At 38.8% G+C, this 14,920-nt stretch overlaps 1 protein-coding gene across 1 annotated transcript in view; it reads right to left on the bottom strand.

The window, feature by feature from the left end:
* The window catches only part of RNF217 (ring finger protein 217), a 46,702-nt gene that overhangs the window by 6,429 nt on the left and 25,353 nt on the right, over window positions 1–14,920 (bottom strand). Inside the window, exons 3-5 of the mRNA XM_081187753.1 lie at window positions 14,632–14,796; window positions 6,523–6,724; window positions 1,337–1,408 (exon numbers count right to left, since the gene is read on the bottom strand). Coding sequence (XP_081043879.1) covers window positions 1,337–1,408; window positions 6,523–6,724; window positions 14,632–14,796 — 439 coding nt within the window. The remainder of the gene's footprint in view (window positions 1–1,336; window positions 1,409–6,522; window positions 6,725–14,631; window positions 14,797–14,920) is intronic.

Genomic DNA, 14,920 nt, shown 5'->3' with positions numbered 1-14,920 from the left:
GGCTCTCTGAAAGAAGATTTCCCACCCCTGAGATGCTGGGACTGAATCTGGGATATTTTACATGAAAAACAGATGCTCTGTGACTAGATAACTTGTCCTAAAGCACTACTTCCCTCTGACTGGGAATAGAACATGGGCTGCAGCTGTGAGAGCAATGAATTCTTTTCACTAGACCACCAGGAAATCAAGAGGCTTAATATAATTTTATGCTTTCAGAGGCATAACACCACAGGCATGTTTAGGGCAGCACAACCAGTTCTGCCACACTGGGTCACAAATATGATGCAGTGAATTGAGCAGAACCAAAAATGAGAGGCGGGGAGGCTGCTGAATTGTGGCCTCAAAAAGGTCAAAATTTGAAGGAGCAAATCTGCCTCTGATATCACACATGTCTACGTTATGTAATGCCAATCACTGGCAAAGGTACCTGGAAGGAAGTAGGATTGGATGTTTTGGGGCACATCTGCACCACAGTTATTTAGGAAATTTCACTTTTGAAGTGGATTGTTGTAACCATAATTGTAAGGCATTGACTAGAGATGTGGGAGCAGTGTGCCCATTTCAGGCATATTAAGGTATCTAATCAGCAAAACCTCACCGATCTGTCTATACTCAGTTAAATGTACGGAACCATTTGTTCTCACACAAACCTGCTTCAGGGCCTGCTTACTGTTCTATCCATACATGAGGCAGGCAAGCACAAATCAGCCAGATGTCTTCTGGTTTTCAGATGCTTAGTAAATAATAATAATGCTTGCTTTTGTTTGTAATTATGGTATGTATTTTTTATATTGTAAACTGCTATGTTATCTTTGGATGGAGGGTGCTAGGGACATTTAATAAATAATAATAAATATCTTCTAAAATTCCTACCAGCTTTTAAAACTCTGTTATCTGTGGTGTGGAAATTTATTTTAAACATTATGCTCTTCTGAAATTTTTAGTTTGGATTGTTGCTGAATTGTTTTAACCGCTGCTGGTGGTTTCATTATGCACAATGTATTTAATTGTGATGGAACCAGAGATCTGCCTGCAGAAGGTGTTGGGTGGAGGGTGACTTCCTCACCCTCTTGTCTCCCTGGTCTTCTCTCCAAAAAGGATCAGAGGTTTAGAGGTGAGCTATTTAATGAGGTGAGCTATGGTGGGAACGCTGAGGTAAGAAGAAAAATATAAAAGTGAATCCTATGAGCGGGAGCTCCACGTACACAAGTTACCTGCAAACAGTTCCCCACAAATTGCCCCATTTCTGCTCATTGCCCCTCTGACAACAGTTATCATTGAAATGGATATATTCCTTACTTCAAAATGCTACCTATTTATAGCATTTTGTTCTTACCTATGATAACAGCTATGGCTCCTATTACCAGTCCCAGAACCAGTATCAGTGGTGCAATAAGCAACTTCCCACCTAAAAAGGAAAGAAAAAAAATTGTTAACATGAGATTTCAAGTAACATCACTCTGTCCCCTATAGGCACAAAACCAATGTATACAACCTCTGATAGCATATTATGAGAACATTGGTTGGTTGGTTGGTTGGTTGGTTACTTACCTACATTGGTTACTAATGCTAAACGTTTGGTTTTGGCTATCCAAAAGTTAAGGTGTCCTCAACCCCCCGAGTGACAGAGAACAATTTAAAATTTCCATTTATGACAATATGCTGATGTTTATAACTGCTTCCAGTTTAAGAGCAAGGATATTGGTTCTTTAGAGGGGTTTACTTAGCCACTTACATGTGTTGTACTGAGACCATCTCATGAATGCCATTAAGTCCCCAACTGGCCCATTTGAGGCAGCCTCAGCATAGATATTGAAGGTATCTCTTTGCTCACTAAATATATAGTGATATACAGACGCCTATGAATCAGTCTCTCCAGAAAGACTCACCTGGTGCCTTCTTTATGATCTTTTTGGTGCCCTGTTAAAACCTTTATATCCATCCAATCTTTATAGCTGGGTGTTGTTGTTGTTTTAAAAAAATCTGGATTGCTGCTTCTATGCAATTGTCTATTTTTAATTATTATTGCATATTGTGTTTTCAATTTTTTTTGTAAGCTACCCAGGAAATATTTTATCGATGGGCACCTTTGTGAATCTAATAAATAATAATACATTACAACTCTAGCCATGCTAAATCTCTTAGCAGTGAAAGCAACAGTTAAATTAGTTATATGCCAAGGGAGAAAAAATCCCTATAAATATGGGGAAATGTATTCCATGGCTTGTTATGAAGTGCACAATTAGTAATGCAGCATGTGAGTGATTACTTAATTCACTTAATTGGATTCAGATGCTGCTTTAACAACTTAATACAATTAAAAGAGCTGTATTTTGCCTGTTTCCAGGGAATCTATGGGATTTGCAATCCCTGCCAAAATGTCCAAATTTGGAACAGCCCCTTACCTCCCCAAGCAGCTGGGTAGATGCTAGCTAAATTAAGAGTTTTGCCCCACTATTTGTCTGATGCCTTTTGAAAACATTGTTTTCCTGTGTTGTGTTCACTGGTGACAGGGGATCATAGTTTACAGAAGAGGGACCACAGAGTAAAAATATTTTTTTTGTTTGATAACCTTCCAATAAACTCCTCTATTCCTACAAAAGGAGTAGCGTTGTGTCCATGAATGGTAGCTTCCATCAGTAATTTTGTTAACCTATCAGTAATTGTGTGATGCAGCAGTCAGTACACTCATTATATGTTTTATTGAGTTAACATTTCCAAGAGCTGCTGTGTCAGCTCATTGAAAAGCCAATGTAATTACCATTGCTGCAGCTACTAGTATTGTTATTTGCAAAGATAATCCAACCTCTACACACTGCGCCCTAAAAAGCTTACTGACTACATACAATGATGCTCTTGCTGTCTCATAATGACAGGAAAAACATACATGGTGGCCACAACACAACACATATCTTTTTTAAAAAAAGAAAAGTTGTCATAACATTTTCACAATACACAACTCACTCACTTTCCTGTGCACATGTACACACTTCATGGCATACACCTTCCTCTGATAAGCCCTTTACACATGGCAGCCTCTTAGGCTAATGCAGCCACAAACTCCCTTCTTCTGACCTGCACCAGCAAAGTTAATGTGCCAGAGTGAATAAATTAATATTCAGGCCTCAACTGTTCATTTGTCTTCAGCTTTCTCTGGGCTTTGCCTCATACCTTCCTCATCCAACTATTTTTAACTGCCCATTCTTCACTGACTTAGAACTCAAGTCAATTAGTCTTTTTCTTTCTGTGACCAATCACAATGAATTTACCTGATTCACATCCTGTTGATAAATATTAAACTCAATAGTTTCTCCCTCCCTTTTCTGCACCTCTCACCAAGCAGCAACAGGCGGGGACTATTTTGTGCACATCCAATGGACGTGCAACTGCTTATGGGTCCTCTGGGATCTGGAAGAGGGCAGAATGGGGGTGGAACAGGGTGGAGGAGGAACACATGTGGGAGCCAGGAACGTAAACCCCACACAATATGGTCGCTGTCTGTACAAGCCTGCAACACAAGGCCTTTGAATCTTGACAGTTACACTCTGACATCAGCAGAGCTTACATAAGTTTTCAAAGCAAAAATACAGACAGAAATATACACAGCATTTCTCCACACCTGAGTTATCCAGAGCAAGGATGGCATCCATCTGAATTTTTGAGGTGGGTGGAGGGAGAAGGAAGTAAAACAATGAAAGGATAGTTTGTAATCCCCATCTACCCCGAAGAAGAGCACCTGCACAATTTGCTTCATATCTCAGGATCTACAAATTCTAGAAACTTACTGTTTCTAAAAAATGAAACCTTGGAATATGTGGATTGTAGTGCATGAGAAGGGAGAACTTTCCCCACAGCGGACACCCATGACGACACCTATTAAATTGTTTTCTAGCATCCAGAAGGGAAAAATGTTGTTTTGCAATATGGCTTCAAACAGCTGAGATTACTGTAAAAGGGTAGCGCAAAAAAACCCAATCCGGCTGTTTAAAAAAAAGCTTATAATCTCAGAAGTTTAGCAACCATGAACAATTTTTTTTCTGGTGCTCCGTAGGACTGCCAAGAGAAAAATATTTTGTTAATAATATCAAAGGAACAGTGCCTTCCTCTTCCCTCCCTCCCAATAGGTTTTCCTCCCCCATCACTTACGACAAACTAACCCCTATTTACAGTAAGTGTTGAAAGTAAGGTTTTACAGAACTGACATTTCCAGGTACCCATATCCTCTTATCTTGCAGAGATCGAAATCAGTATTTAGTATCAAGTAACAGAGTGACTTTGACATGGCTTAAATTGTAGACAAATGAAGATAAAAATAATCCTTAACACAAAACTTAGTCACCCAAAAACATTGTCCAGGAAAATGTGTTAAATGTGTTTTTAAAAAGGTACAGAATTTTTATTACAGTCAATTAACGATCACATAAATACTTCAACAATAAATCCCCAGTAAGTCAAATAACTGCAATATATTGCAACATAAGCCAAACACATTCTGACACAGAGCTTATTCATGCTTACCCTAAGCTTTGATACTGTAGAAAGGTGGTTATATTTCTTGGCCTGGAAACATTGATGACTATTTTGATGAATAATTGTTTGTCCAGGTTGATTGCTAATAAACTCAATTTGAAGTTAATTATCCCTGTCCTCCTCCTTTGAAGTCCCATATGCAAGAACCAAGGTCTATTGGACTGTTATGCTTAGTTTCCCCCCGTTGTATTATGCCACTATTAAAGATATCTGTGTCAAAATCCATTTAGGATATGTTGTAATATATTGCAATAATTTGGCATGTTAAAGATTTATTTTTGAAAAAATTCTTTATCTGATAATATTTTTAAGATAATTAAACATTCTATACTTTTCCACATATTTTTCCATAACTGTGTTTTTGGTCGAGGACTTAATTTGTGCCAGGATGCAGTCTCTTTTCAGTACTAGAACTATGTAAAGAAAGGTATTTTTAGAACTTGTGCAGAGAGCATTGCCAACAGAACAGAGTTAAGGATCGGGGTTAGCAGGACAAATGGCAGCCAGTGAGGTTAGCAACTTTTAGGAACCAAGCACAAGTCCCTGAGCATATGCAGGAAACTCTTCACACATCACAAAGTAATCCTAACCAATCCACATAATTCTGCAAATCGGCGGGAGGTTTTGCTTATTTTAAAAATCACTTTCTAAATATTGAGAGTTTAACTAAAAAACAGTGTCACAGCCTTATCCAGATAAGAAATGCAGTTGAGAGATACAAGAAGTCACAAAGCTCAAAGGGTAGCAAGCTAGCTAACTTGTGATTCCATTTAGATTAGGCACAATTCGAATTTGAGAAACAATATAGAGATTTCCCCACTCAATAAGGAAACTATGTAGTGCTTACAGTGATCTTAACTGAGCATGCTCAGTTCTGATGTTTCTTTTTTGATGTAATATACTTGCACAGAAAAACCTGATCCAAAACAGACTTGATTGCAGTTATTAGCAAAGCACATTTCCTTGAAATCATTCCATGTACACTGCCTGTCATGTATGAGCACACTATATCGAATCAGTCCATTTGCATGTAGAGTTAGCATGCCAGCAGTGCAACCACTGCAGCACCACTCACTGGGCTGCTAGTGCTACACATATAACAATAAACAGGGTGGTGATACAATGGCTACTACAATTGACACAATATAATATCACCATGGTAACTATCTGTAATAAAACAATAAACGGCCATAAAAAGGGCCAAAGTAGTCCCCCCCAATAGGTTTTATCTTAAACAACTGCAAACGCAGTAAATAAAGAGTTCACTTGTAATATATCAGGGGTTCAGTGCTCATTTCTTTTCTTCCCAAAATAGATTTTATCTAAACAATTGCAAATGCAGTAATAAATAGTCCACTTGTGCTATACCAGTGGTTCAGTGCTCGGACGTCATTCCGGTAATCAGACGTTTCGTCACTAAAGAGCTTAGTCATTGAGCTTTGTAGTAAGTGATATACAAGAGAAGACAAGTCTGTAAACGACTTAAAACAGGGGTATGTCTGTCCCCATCTGCATGTTTCCATCGGGAGGAGCATAGAAAGAGGATGATATCCTTCAGTTTGATAAACCTCCTGCTACACATAAGCAGGACAATTCAATGTAATAGTCTACTTCAATAATAATGGACACCTGGTTTGCTCCCATTGTAAGCTAAGAGGCCTTGAAGCAAATTCTAGATACAAAGTACAAATCATCGTTACACAATTGACTGTGTGTGCTCTAGGTACAGAAAATTATGAAGTTTGTGAACAACAAATACATTTTGGTATGTAATTTTCACTGTTACAGATTTCACATGCTGTCTGCCACAATATACAATATTGTTTTCTATTTTCTATTTTGTTTTCTCTAACAACTCAATTTCATTCCAAGAAGCTACACCACTCACTAGACTTCATTTGTTACATGTTTATTTTTTTAAAAGGATTTCTTACGGGTTTAGCCATATGTGTTCATCAAGCATTTCTTTGCAAAGTGTCATCATCCACTCACCACAGACAGAGCCTCTCACTAATCTCCTTAAATGTGGTCGCTCGGGGAGGTAGCGGTATTTGCATCCAAATATACTGAGGTTTGATGTATGGTCTCCAAAGAAACGGAGTTGGCGGTATCTCTCCCCGCAGCGGTAACAGAAATTAGTGTTACACTGTGAGCAAGTCATATGGTCACACCCTTCTGTTCTCTGGATATGGATCTTTACAGGCAAAACAGAAAAAGAAAGAGAGAAAAGGTTATAAAAAAAATATTAAACAAGTTGGTTCTTAGTCAATTCAATTGTCTTACAAAGAATCATACAAGGTGGAACTCTGAAAAAAAGTTTACTGCCTTATTGTTAACGGACTTAGTAGAACCTCTTCAAATTGCAAAACAGCCTGATTTTCAGAAACTGTGACAGTGGCATTTAAGAAGCTCAAGTAATCTGCTTTTAATACACAAACAAATACAACAATTTAAAAGAAACTAAATAACCTGAGACTACATTTGGTACTGTTAATGTTTGCTTCCATAATTTAAGAGTTGTTGGATTCTTCAGGAGTTCTGTTATTTCCCAGACAAACCCTACCCAAGTGAACAGGGTAGCTGCACCATTTTTCAAGAGAGGGACGCAGCTCACTGGAGAGCCTGGCTCAGTCCAAAGCATCTCCAGTAGAGAAGATCTGGTAGCAGATCTGATAGCATGTGCCTACTTCCTTGGAGAGATGGACCATTGGCTAAGTAGAAGTAATCTTTGTGTGTTTATATTTGTATAACACCACTGATTTATCTTACAACATAACAACAAAAAGACGATCTCTGCCCTAAATTTGAACAGAATGGGAGACAAAGGAGATGCGAGGACAGACAGAGAAAACAGGAGAGGAATTTGTGTGGATTTTGCAGGGGGTTAGATATTATGAGTAAGAAATTGATGAGACTTCACATTGGCAAGATCTGGCTTGAGGCTGCAGGAATTAAGGGTACATTTTACAAATTCATTGTTTGTATACTACAGTCTTTTGCATTGCTGTTCAAAATTAAGTCCCTTCAAGTTCTGTAGGATCTACTCTCTGTTAAATGTAGGATAGCAGAAGAAAATGAGTAGCATTCTACAGCTTTAATTCCCTTCATGTTCATGAACCTACTTTAAAATCCATATACATTTGCGTTCATCAATACATTTCCATTATACATTATATACTGCCTTTAAAATTCTATTCCATCATTCAACAGCATCAACAGAAGCCCATGGAATTTCTCTTAAAATTGTTTTCATTGCATCTTCAGCTCATATTACTGCATGATATCTGGCTCACCTCCACAATAGTTTCACCAAAGATATCACACCATGCATAAGACTGAATACATGAAAACTAAAGCGCAAATATAATCTTGATTTATTTAAAAATGTGTATCATGCATTTCCATAAAATTAAAGGCAGTGTATAGCAACACAAAACGTATGCTACATTTTATATTTAACTTTTTTCTGTATTACATGTATGTCTTCCTAGTTTTTTTAACCTTCAGCAAATTCCATGTGTATCTCTAGTTCATATGCAGAAACTCTCAAGACTTTTCAGTATCCTCTGCATTTTATTTTTACTTTAATGAGTATTCTGTGCATTTTTTTTTTACTTTAATGAGTAGATCAAAAATCTGAAGCAGGTATTTTTTTAATAAAAAAATCACAATCAATGTAACATGCACTATGGCAGGTTCTGTTTCGCTTGTGATGACTGGAAATGCTGAAAGCTAATGGAAGAACTCTTCATCTTTTCTGGGGTGCTTTCTGTCTTGTTTTGGTCCCCATATGGTACAAGCCCAGCATCTTGCTGAAACTAAGCAAGTTTGGGTCTGGCCTGTGCTTGAAAGGCACTTTCTAGCCCATTTAGAAAATTGTTACTCTAGAGAAAAGTCCCAGAAGAACTGCCTGAGGTTTAGGGCAGGAGATCAGAAGATCACTTAAGTATTTATACAGGCAGCGATCGTTAGTCACATCCGATATGTGCATGATCGCGACAGTGCACATCACGCCAAATCCAGAAGTGACCCAAAAACATCACAAAAAGGAGCAGAATGGGGCAGGGGTGGAATGGGGTGTTTGCAGGCTTTTTCAATTGTGTTTCAGATATATGCTATATCACTGAAACGTGTGCTGCCTTAGAATGTAACCCCCATGTAAATTGGGAGTGGCCTGCATAAGCTTCGATTTGCCTAATAAGATGAAAACTTGGGGACTGTTTTCCCCCCTCATTGATGTTAAAGAGCTGGACGTGACATAGAAGTGGGGGAAAGATAGTTTAAAATATGCCAACAATTAAAAAGATAGGAGCACAAAGAGAGCAACTGTCAGTTCCTAGGCCAAATCCAACTCTTAGGCATATTATCTGCAGCTCACCTCCAGTTACTACTAAGAGATAAAAGGTTCACGTGGAAAGAACAGATTTGGACAATAAGGAACTTGCTGGAAATTTGAGTAAGGGGAGGCAGCCACCAGTTATCTCAGCTTTTCACACTGGCCTAATAAAGTTCATTGGCAACCAGAAATCATGACTCCAAAGAAGCAAGTAACCATAGTCCGTTTAGATGATACAATTAACAGCCTGATCCAGGAACCTAACAACCATCTCTTTCTGCTCAAGTTAACAGATCCTTCGTTCCCTTGGGATAGCCACAAAATCTTAAGATCTCAAAAGTACTTTGTCAGAATCTGGTATTAAAATCTGAAGCAGAGTTGAGCAATCCACTGAACAGCAGGGTGTAGTAAAGATGCTTATTTGTCAGATCTCAAATGAAGAAACCACATAAAAACAGACACGGAATTCGTTTTGCCTCCTGCACTGCTTTGCATATAGTGTGTGTTATGGTAGAAGAAGAGGAGGAGGAGGAGGAGGAGGAGGAGGAGGAGTTTGGATTTCATATCCCGCTTTATCACTACCCTAAGGAGTCTCAAAGTGGCTAACATTCTCCTTTCCCTTCCTCCCCCACAACAAGCACTCTGTGAGGTGAGTGGGGCTGGGAGACTTCAGAGAAGTGTGACTAGCCCAAGGTCACCCAGCAGCTGCATGTGGAGAAGCGGAGACGCGAACCCGGTTCCCCAGATTACGAGTCTACCGCTCTTAACCACTACACCACACTGGCTCTCATAGAAGCTGGCTTCTCAAAGAAGAGCATCTTGGTAATAAAAAGGTAGAATTGCACTTGAGACTCACAGAACTGTATGAGCAGAATGAACAGTAAAAAGCAAATCAGCCAAGGCTAATATAATGAGGACAAGATTTACAGTTTGTATTAACGAACTAGATAATCGTCCGCCACAAATCATCCTGAACTTCCTTTGCCTCCCATTTAATATCCTACAATTCAGAAGTATGAAGCCAGGCCCTGAGATGGGGGGGAAACCGCACAAAAGTTGCTTTGCAAATAAAAAAATATGTTCCTTTGGTATTATACAAGCACTAGGCAAGTAGTTAGCGAAGTAAATAGAAGTGGTATAGTAATTTAGGACAGCTGTTCCCAAGGAGAGATTTATAATCTCTCATCTTTGGGAATCACAATAGCCTTGAAGATTTGCATACTCACAGTAAACACAAGGAATGTACATGAAAGCAATGCTGCAAATCCAAAACGTCAGTTTCATATCAGAACAAAGTGTTCCAAAACATACCCTACTTCCTTTTTGAACAGTGAGAATGCAGTTTTGTGAAAACAAGCAGAACCAGTTGGTAGAAATATTCACCATTCCTCACTACCCTAGCATTTTATAACCCTTAGTGTACAAGTCTGATATAAATTCATGTACTGTACATAAAGCTCAATTATTTAATGCAATTTACAGTGTTATTATATAAAATATTCCTCATTCCTCCAGAGGGATTGCTTCTTCAGAGTGCAGAGCAATCAGGTGCTCACCATTTTAGTGCTATTATTTGGTTAAAAAGACATTTAAATCTATTTTCTCAATTAGCTGCTCCAAATACTATTCACATAGCCACCTCCTTTTCAAAATTATCTACCCTAACTTTAACAACATTAATTTAATAAACCTCTTAGCTTCAGGGATTTGCACAAATTCCTCAAAACAAACTAGAAGTGCGGCAATAAAACTACTAGCACATTTGCAAAGCTATGAAGGGAGTGGTATGAGTATTAACTCATTTTATTTTTTTTATGTAAAGTATCCAGAAACAAAAATGTGGAGAAGATCTATCAGCATGAAAATAATACAGTTGTTTCAGTTGACTAGTTTTGAAACATAGTTAATGAGATGCAACACAATTCCTCTTGTGGAAATAGGGCATGATCCTGCTTTCTTTCCCATGCAGCCTCTGCACCTGCTCTTTAGGATTGGAGGGTCCTCTGGAGAAGACAAACAGGGAGCTGCAGAGCAGAGGAGATGAAGGGAGAATTCCTACTACATCTGCTGGCATGATGTTAGATCTCACCCAAAGAGAATTTGACAGCAAAGTAGATAAAGCTGTGATCAAACAAAAATTCCATTCACCATTATTGACTAGCACTTCGAAAGTCCTCAGTGCAGATTTTTCTCAGGCTTGCTATCAAGCTCTCTTAATCAGATATTTGCCACAAGATTTTAAACACAAGAAATGAACTGGAAAATGTCTCACTGTAAACCATTATTCTTTTCCGTGTAAGTTGTCACAAGTTTACTATTTACTAAGTGGCAGGAAAAAATAAAGTTGTAAAAACAACACGCAGGCATCAGCACATGAAAGAGATTTGTGAACACCGATATGAAAAAGGTACTTCAAGATCTTTGCAGGCTATCCTTTTAGAGAAATACAATAATACTGTTTCAGCTGTTATGTCACATCATTTGCCATAATGCCACTGCTGAGCTATGCAACCTGTCTAATAGGAATCACATAGTACAAAGGAAGAGTTAATGCTGTAGCATTAACATAAAACAAAAGTTGGCATTTGTCCACAGCAGCTGTCATTCCTTTCTATGCGTATTCCACATTGTTCATATAGCTTCATCTACCACAGAATCGGAACTGCAAGGGACCAAAAGCCTTTCTATCTACTACAGGCATAATCCACCCAAGCACCCTTGTGCAGTTTCCACTCATTTCAACAGGGCTTACACAAGACAACTTCTAGGTATCATCCTGCCCCATACCTTCAAGGGGCAAGCCAATTTGGTCTTTTTGCTTTCTCCTTAATATAGAAAAGTTCAGCCAAGTAATGGCAAGGAGGTAAAGGAAATCTATATTACTTAAAAACATGAGCACCAAGAGAAACAAACAAAAACCAACCCAAAACCAGTTACATCCTGTATGTCAATATGCCAAATAAATTCTTATCTGAAATGTGTCAAAGGTAAATGAGATCTGGTTTAGAGTAATGACTAAGAGAAAGACTTTATCAATCTTACACACCATGCATGCCATCAAAAGTGTAGCATTCCCCTCTGGCAGGCATATTAAGCTTTTCTCCAAACTTTAAAGCTGAAGAGATGTGTGGGAATCAAACTGGCAGTGATCCCCGACCCTTCCCCAACTCCAATCTTGGGATGAAGGCTGCGGTCAGAACCATTCAGCATCAGCTGAAGCCCATAGTAACACAAGGGCAGCCCTGCTGGATCAGACTAAAGGCCTAGCTAGTTCAATATTTGGGTCCCACACTGGCCAGCTAAATGCCTGTGAAAAAACCACCAACAGGACACAGGTCTAAGTGTACTCCAGGCTGTGCTCCCCAGCAACTGGAACACAGAGACATATTGCCTCCAATACCTGAGGCAATATAACCATCATGAGTAGTAGCCACTGATAGCCTTTTTATTGTCTTGCCCTCTTTTAAAGTGGCCTGAATGGTTGGACATCACTACATCCTGTGGTAGTGAATTCTGTAGCTGCTGCTCTATAAGACGCACCAGACCACAAGACGCACCTAGTTTTTGGAGGAGGAAAACAAGGAAAAAAATATTCTGAATCTCAGAAGCCAGAACAGCAAGAGGGATCTCTGCGCAGTGAATGCAGCAATCCCTCTTGCTGTTCTGGCTTCTGGGATAGCTGCGCAGCCTGCATTCGCCCCATAAGACGCACACACATTTCCCCTTACTTTTTAGGAGGGAAAAAGTGAGTCTTATAGAGCAAAAAATATGGTACTTCCTTTTGTCTATCCTATCATTTACCTTCATTGGATGAGCCATTTTTTAAAAAAACAAAACAAAACACTATTAACTATTTATTATTGCGTAAGGTAAAATGATAGATGTTTAGAATTAAGAGTTGTACTATGATTAAATACTTCAGCCTGAAATGAAACATTAGGTAAAGCTGTACCTGATGAGGCCTGACTTAAACCTCTGCAAATGGAGGCCTGGCAGCTAACAAAAGCCTTGGTTACATTTGCTAAGGGTAGATGCATATTGGGCAGTTAGCAGAACTAGAAGTAATTGGTATCTATACTGATCAGGAGCGTTAGAATGGTAATCTGAGGGTCACTCTAAAAACATACTCAATAGAAGGGAGTACCTGTGACCAGAAGAAGACCAAAACACCAGGCAAAGAACTATCAAGAGGGTCAGTTGGAGCTCAAATCAGGCAGAAAAGAGCCTGAGAAAGGAAGCACAAACTAAAGAATGCAGGGAGAGCAGGCAGAGAAGACTCAATGTCGAAGGGGAAAAGGCTAAGCCTGAGAGGAAGATTCATAGCCTGAAGAAACTCTTCAAGGGGAAGTAACAGAAGACAGCAGCTGGTGATAGACAGTTTGAGAAGTTTTGTGCTTAAGGAATGTGAAAGACTTCAGCAAGCAACTGGCAACCTAAAGCCACAGTGGTGTTCCTGGCCCATAAATAAATCCTCATTGCAGCTGAAAATCCATCGTTAATAAGTAGAAGAGTGAGGGCTGGATCTGTGTGAAGACTTCAATCCAAAAAACAACACTTTTAAATGACAGAGATAACTAGACCCTGGATTTAAGCAGAGATTTATTTTGACAAAAGTGAATCCTGCATTCCTTAGTAACAATATCAACTTTATGGCAGAAATAACATTCATACTTGTAACCTCACATTATATTGTGATGTTTAAATTAATCTTATTTGTACACATATTAATTCCTATAATAAATGTTATTATGTTACTTTTTAAAGTGTTGTCTCAATTGTAGGTCAATCTCACACCTGCACTATATCGAACAGGCTACTATGAAATAAAGATACAAACGTCATTGATTTCATATTTTTAAGGTATATATATTGGCATTATATATTAGACCAGGTTTTATGTTAGAGATGGGATTTAAGAGTCTACTCACAACACTCCAGGTTCCAGTGTTATATAGAAGAGAGAGATTTCACCCTTTCTCCACACTGCATAATGTGACATACCTCTATCATGTCTCCCCTTACTTACATGCCTACCCGTTAAAAAGCCTCACTCAATGTAATCTTTTCTCAAAGAAGAGCTGTTCCTTGATCGCTCTGGTTGTCTTTTCCTGCATCTTTTGCAGCTGAAAAATATTCTTTCTTTCTTTCTTTCTTTCTTTCTTTCTTGGTGCCGTGACCAGAACTGTACTACAAATGTATTATTATATTGGCAGTTTTATTTTTAATTCCTTTCCTAATAATCCCAATAACAGCTTCATACCAGGTTGACATTTTCATTGAGCTATCCACCCCCTCCCCAGGACCCTTTCCAGGTCAGTCACTGCCAGGTTAAACTGCATCAGCATCATGTTCACTTGTTCCTTTTCTCCAGTTCTGCACTATTAGTTCCTTGTGCAGAATGGTGCAACAGGATTCCCTGGAATCTTGCTTCTTGTGAACGTGCCATTCCATAAATATCAAACACATTCATTAACTTGTATTGAAAGGCTTGAGTTCTTTCTTTCTTTTTCTGCAGACCAGCAATGTTAAGTGCTCCGAAACTCAGCAGTTCAGCTACCACAAACATAAATAGGGTGACAGATAAAGCACTTTTGTAAATGAGCAGCAATGTCAGCAGATGGCAGGGATCAGGTTATTCTGAATCTAACAGAACTGATGACACTTAACTTGACGAGCATGAATTTCACTAAGGCATCTCAGTTTGGAAAACTTCACAGAATATTCGTGCACCAAACAGAAACGTAACTTAGTATGCACTCTCTTACCTTGCACTTTGGACACTTCTGAGCATTTCTTTGCCCATGTTCAATTTCATTGGCCCAGTGACGTAACAGCTTGTCTCCCTTTTTATACTCTTTGCAGTTGACACCTTCATGCCAGGGAGAGTGGCACTTAAAACACCACACCAATTGGCAGGTTGGGCACTGTATCTGTAGAAATAAGAGCACAAAACAACGAAACAGTTTTGAAGATTGCCCAATAAATGTGATTAGGAAGCCACAGTTCAGATTGCACAAGCATTTCCCCAAAATAACCTATGTTAGTTGACTAAGT

Source organism: Podarcis bocagei (genome assembly GCF_964188305.1).
Source record: "Podarcis bocagei genome assembly, chromosome: 3".
Taxonomy (NCBI): domain Eukaryota; kingdom Metazoa; phylum Chordata; class Lepidosauria; order Squamata; family Lacertidae; genus Podarcis; species Podarcis bocagei.
This window is presented reverse-complemented; position numbering and strand designations above follow the sequence as displayed.